Genomic DNA, 6,196 nt, shown 5'->3' on the forward strand with positions numbered 1-6,196 from the left:
CGGCGCCTCGCCAACGCCTTATCGCTCTCGGCCAGAACGCTCGAAACCTGACCCCGCGCCAGCCTTTTATACATAGTCCCCCGAGCCCCGCCCCAGCAACGTCTCCTAGCAACGCCTGGCCCTCGCGCTCCACAGCCTTATCGGCCTCCTCCAGGCCCTTCCTGTTCCCCTCCCCCGCCAGCGCGGAGCGGAGGTCCGGCTCACGTGACTTGCCCCAGGGGAGGGGAGGGGCGAGCGGACGATGTGGGGGCGGGGCGCGGAAGGCCCCGTGACGCCATCAAGACGCGCCGGGCCGGTGGCGGCGCTCTGTCCCCGAGAGCTGGAGGGCCGGGAGGTAGCTGAAATGGCGGAGGCTGTACTGCTGGTGTGGGTTCGCGGCCCCGGCTTCGGGTGCGAGGCGGTGCGGTGTGCCTCGGCCCGGTGCTCCGTACGAGATGTGATCCACCGACACTGCCAAGATCGGGTGAGGTTCGCGCTTCCTGGAAGGAAGGGGAGTTAGGCGGACTGGGGGCAGGATTGGGCGAGGAGAGGGTGGGTCGGGGGCGCGTCTGTTCCTTGGGGTTTTCAGTTTTTGAGGCTGAGGGCACCCCAGTTTGAAAATGCTTCAGACTGATGCTGAGGCCTTGCTTTGCTTTTGCTTTGGGGTGGCGGTGGTTTTGTGTCCCTACAGAAGGGAGAACAACCCCTCGGCTCACAGGCGCTTAGTTCCGCCCTCCGTGTGGACGAACCGAAACCTTTGGCGTTGTTTCATCGTGCCCAAATGAGGCAGTTGGTCCAGATGACTTTTAGGGCGCATTTCCTTACGTTTCCGTTGCATTCATCCTGTGCTTCTATGATGTGCATGTTATCCACTGCACAGCCCTGTTAGCTCCAAGTAGAGGAGTATTTTCATATCCAGACCGAGGCCGGAGGATGGTTGGGGAGGGCAGTGGGTTCATCTGGTCTCTGATCGGGGGACGAGCACTCACACACGTGTCCTGTGGAGGGCGTGGGTTCTTGGGGGTCTGTCTTTTAGATGTTTTCACTGATCCTCTGATGGTCACATTTGTCCATGCTTATTTTTGAAAAACTGTCACGGACTTTTAAAGTTACATGTGTGGTTAACGGAATTATCAAGCAAGCGAGTTTCTCCCAGCTGTGAGACATTAAACCTGTTCAGTTATCTGAAGGATTTGGTGGTCTCCCCGAATCTAATTTTAATTTTGGTCTTTGATCTAGTAGTCTGTTTTTCTTATAACCTCACTTCATCCGTGTTTCCCTAGGCTGTTTCTTCTGTTATTTGTAAGCTCAACACATGTTAACACTGCAGTCAAAACCAAATCTTTGTTTATTTGGACTGGTTCCGTGAAAAAGCAACGTGTTTTTGCAAATAATGTGGTTTTACAGCCTCGCCATTTGTCTTTCTACACTACAGCCGAGTCTAAGAACTGTCAGAACTGTTTTTGACCATCCGTGTGGGGAAATACCTTAAAAAATAGATGGATTTTAATATCTCTGAAAATAACTTTTATATCTCATGACAGTTGATCCAAAATGACCAAAAATAGGATCTTAATTATGAGAAGTATTGGAAAACACAATTTTAAATAGGAAGGAAGAAATATAAATGGGTGATTCTTTCAGGTGCTCAAGAAATAAGACCATAGGGGCACCTGGGTGGCACAGCGGTTAAGCATCTGCCTTCGGCTCAGGGCGTGATCCCGGCGTTATGGGATTGAGCCCCACATCAGGCTCCTCCTCTGGGAGCCTGCTTCTTCCTCTCCCACTCCCCCTGCTTGTGTTCCCTCTCTCGCTGGCTGTCTCTCTCTCTGTCGAATAAATAAATAAAATCTTTAAAAAAAAGAAATAGGACCATAACATACGTGAACAGAAACAAGAAACTTAAAAAAGGTCATTTGATGAGACACTGGAAGAAATTAAAATAGCTCAAGTTCACATCTGTGCTTTTTGAAACAAAATTGTTCTGACACAGGATGAGGTCAGTGTTCATGTCCACCGAAAAAGTACAAATCCCTCCTGCTGTTCTTCAGGCTAGGATAACAGACACAGATAAAGTGAGCTGCAGAGTTGATAGGAAACGGTATTTCTCCGGAGCACATGGTACAGTTGTAAAATGTCATAATGACTCCCTTGGAAGTCTGTTGCTTTCAGATTCACTAAGAAACCTTGATCTGGGAAATTATAGACTTCAAGACACTTGCTGTTTGAAATGTTATCAGTGAGAATGAAGCATCCCAGTCTTGCCTTGAGACTCTGAGTCACTTTGATACAGAGAACGCACTCTTGATTTCCAGCCAGGTGCAGACCTTCAGAGTAGGAGTTCTGAACACAACATTCCATGTTTATCTTAACTTTGTGGTTTCCAAGGAAATGGGTCTGGATCCAATTTACTTCACAGTCTAGACCTGATGTTGCCCCTTTTACACACAGCTCTGGTTTGTTTGGAGTCCCTCCAAACACTTTCATTTAAATTTCACCTAAACTCCACCCTTGCCTCAAATCCTATAATAGTTGTTTTTTGTTGGTGGTGAGACACCCCATGATTCCTCTTGTGCACAGTCCGTACCCCCCACCCCCCCACCTTGTTTGCAGTGAGTCAATAAATTTGACTTTGGTGAACTACACGTTTGTTTCTGGTGGCCTTAGGCTGATTGGGCTAAGACGCACAATACTTTGTGTTTGAAGTACTTTGTAAAACACAAATGGTCAAAGACCCTTAAATTGATTTTAAGTTTCCTTTGTCCTTTTTTCCTACTGGTGATTATTGATAAGAATCTTAAGTAGAAAATGCAATTTTGTTGCTCAGTTGTCTTGTTTAATAAGCAGTTCTGTTTGGAAACGAAGTACAGTGTATATAATCTTTCTGTCTTCACATTAATGTCTTTTAAAGTTGTTTAGAATTTTAGAAATATATACCCACTAGACATAGAAAATATTAAGAGAAACTAAAGTAGCTTTTCATTCATAAACATAGAACAAAGATGAGGTATATTACATACCTCATTTAATCTGTACAACTCTTAAAAGTGGACAATATTTTACAGATAAGAATAGTCCTTCTTGTTAATCACATCACTGCATATAACATGAGCTCCTTTGCTTCTCTCTCCTGCTAGCATGTTTGCCTGGGAAAAGTCCGGTCAACTTAAATCCACCTCTTCTGCCTGCCATCTGGGCAGTGACGGTGGCGGGGAAACTAATCACACAAATCAGTCTGACTGTAAGTTCACGAACACCAACCCTCGTGATGCGTGGCACTTCTGCTGTATATCCCCAGGCCAGAGTAGGCCTCCACTGGGTTGGGGGACTGCGGAGATCCTGATTCCTGCAGCTCTCGGGCAGTGGGGCAGAATCTGGGGGTGCCTCAGCAGCTTTGCTCATTTCCCCGTGTCGCTGGATGTGTTCTCTGTACACCATGTGTGAAAAGGCTTGGGAAACAGTGCCTACACGACTCTCTGACCTCTTCTCTCTTTAAATCTCTAGTACTTCTCCCATCTCGAGGCCCATGCTTTGGATTCAGGGAGAAAGTACGGGCAGTCAGGAGAGACCTTTCTCATCCTCACAGCAGTGCCCCTACCTCGTTGCTATACATTCTGCCTTCTCTTTTTCCGTTACTGTGGATGAACGGTCGTTATTTTACGGATGAGTTGTAATTAGCTTCCACTTGGCACCATACCCTCTCTCCTCTTACCTTATTTGGCATTGGTTCTCTCTCTGCTGCATTTCCCAGTGTCTTCCCGTTTTCCTGGATCATTCCTACCAGTGCTCAAACTTGAGCCCCATCCCTCTCAGCTGTCACCTCCTTTTCTCTAGTTTTCTTTGTAGAAATATCCTTGAACAGAAAACTTCTCCTTTAGAACGTCCTCCAGTCAGGCTTTTGTTGCCGTCGCTCCAGCAGACCAGCTCCTGTCATGCGTGCCATACCCGATGATCGGGTTCCAGTCCTCCTCTCTCTCGGCCTGTCGGCGTCTGTGGGCACACTCCAACGTTCACTCCTTGGCACGCTTTGCTCACTTGTCCACACATCCACCTTACTAGCCTCCCTCCGGTTCCTCTTGCTGCTGCCTCTCGTCTCTCTGATCTCTAAACCTTGGAGTGGCTGCGACTGGGTCTTCTGATCTTTGTTCCTGTGCCTCCTCCCTCATGCAGGGCACTTCTTCCATTCTCTAGGCGTGCTGACGTCTTCCACATGGAAATCTCCAGCTCAGACCTTGTCCCCAGACTGCAGACGGGTGTACCCACCAGTTTCCTCAGCATCTCCAAAGAGGTCTTATTAGGCCTCTCAAACAAACACATCCAAAATGAGACTGGTACTCTTCCCCAAACATGGTTCTCACTCTTAACAAATGGCAACTCTGTTTCCTGTTAGTCACACCAAATGTTTGGACTCCTCTCTCGTTGCTCTGTGACTCTCACTGCCTGTCTCCAGAGCCTTCGGGGGACACCCCCCCTCTGTTTCTCATCCCTTTCTGCCACTACCCCCGATACAGATGGCCTTCATTGCTCACCTGGGTTGTCACAATAGCTGATGTCTCTTTTTCTGTAGTCTTTATTTCCAATTTAACAGCTAGAGTGATCCTTTAAGAATATAACTCTGCTCTCAATCTGTTCCAAACCCTGTAGTGGCTTTATTCAGAGTGAAACCTAAAGTTCTTACAGGGGCTTTTAAGGCCTTCTCATTCCCCTTTGGCAGACGTCTTCTAGCTACATTGTCCGTGTTGCTGTTCCACAAATACTCTGGGCATGTTCCTGATCCCCACCTTTGCCTCTGGAATGCTGTTCCCTCAGATAGCCAGGTGGCTTGTTCTCTCCCTTTCTTTCCTTCTCTGCTAAAGTGACACTTGATCAGAGAGGCTTTTCTTGACTAACTGTGTATGTTAGATAGATGGCCAGCACAGCCATCTGCACACGCTGTCCCCTTCAGCCTGCTGATCACCAGTGGCCATCAGATAGCATTCGTTTGTTCGTCCTCTGTCTTTCCCCACTAGAACGTAAGCTCCCTTGAGGCAGGGTCTGTATTCATTGTATTATTCACTACAGTATCCTAGCACTTGAAAGTACCTGGCAAATAGTAGGGACTTGGTTAGTATTTGTTGAATGAACAGACGGGTCCCCCTGAAATGGCCGTGGGATGTGGTCCGGAACGAATGTTCATTGTGCCCACTTTGGGAAGATACCAGTTGTGTGTTTTTCCTTTCTGTTGGTATGTGGGTCTCCTTTTATATGTTCTCTTCATCACTTGCTCTGAGAAAGTTTGCAGTCTACAGAGTGGGTTTGGGGGTACTTGGGCCTCCGCTGTAACTCAGGGACAGGGCAGAAGAGCAGCCGGCCCTCCACCTGCGACAGCTGCTGTCGGTGTAGGCAGACCGTACTGTCGTCTCCTTCCCTCCCCTGCTTGTCCTTAGCCACACTCTTCAGAGTGTGTATTGGGACTTTTAAACTCGTGCAACTTGATATTACCAGTTTAAAAAAAAAGTGAAGAGAAAAAGGGCCTGGCAGAGTTACTGGGTCTGAGCCCCGTATAATTTTCCACCTTGACTCTGATTTCCTATCAGAGAAGAAGAGAACAGTTCTTATTTTCACCCAAAAGACAAAAACGTCTTGTGCGTATCATGACAAGGCGTTAGGAAACAGTCATACCCCGAATAAATCCTAGGAAGTGACTTTTTCTTTGGATTTTCAGGTCAATAAATACTGATGGAACACACACTATCTGCTTAATGAAAACATAATGGGCTGGGTCCCTCCCTACAGGAAACTTGTGTTGTCTCATTGAAAAACCCCAAACTTGTCTCTAGGATGTTCCAGTGGAACGCTTCTTTGTGAAGTGCAATGGATGCCTCGTGGACGCCAGTGATGGAGTGCGGCTCGGCGCCGTGTATAGTTTGGAACCCAGGCTCCGTGGAGGAAAAGGAGGTAGGACACGCATGGTGGCTGCTTCTTTGTGTCACAGCTGCAGTCTCTAGCCCTGGGCAGGCCTCTGGGGTGTGCCGGTCTTGTTCTGCCTTATGAACTCCTTTATTCACTTTCCTAGTCTTGAGTATGGTTTCTCTTTTGTTATTTTTGAGGAATATATTGTCCGATTATAATTTCTACCCTCGCCAGCAGGGTAGCTCTTAGGCAATTAGATTCCAAACCTTTGGGGGAGATTGGATGAAGAGAGACGATCGTGTGTCCAGTTTTCTGAAGAAAGAGT

General features: G+C 47.6%; 1 protein-coding gene across 1 annotated transcript in view; it reads left to right on the top strand.

Moving 5' to 3' along the window:
• The first annotated feature begins 272 nt into the window (after positions 1–272).
• The window catches only part of SDE2 (SDE2 telomere maintenance homolog), a 12,471-nt gene continuing 6,547 nt past the window's right edge, over positions 273–6,196 (top strand). The window contains exons 1-2 of the mRNA XM_008695284.2: positions 273–463; positions 5,799–5,916. Coding sequence (XP_008693506.1) covers positions 344–463; positions 5,799–5,916 — 238 coding nt within the window. The 5' untranslated portion in view covers positions 273–343. The remainder of the gene's footprint in view (positions 464–5,798; positions 5,917–6,196) is intronic.

Source organism: Ursus maritimus, unplaced genomic scaffold (assembly GCF_017311325.1).
Source record: "Ursus maritimus isolate PB19 unplaced genomic scaffold, ASM1731132v1 scaffold_2, whole genome shotgun sequence".
NCBI classification, from domain to species: domain Eukaryota; kingdom Metazoa; phylum Chordata; class Mammalia; order Carnivora; family Ursidae; genus Ursus; species Ursus maritimus.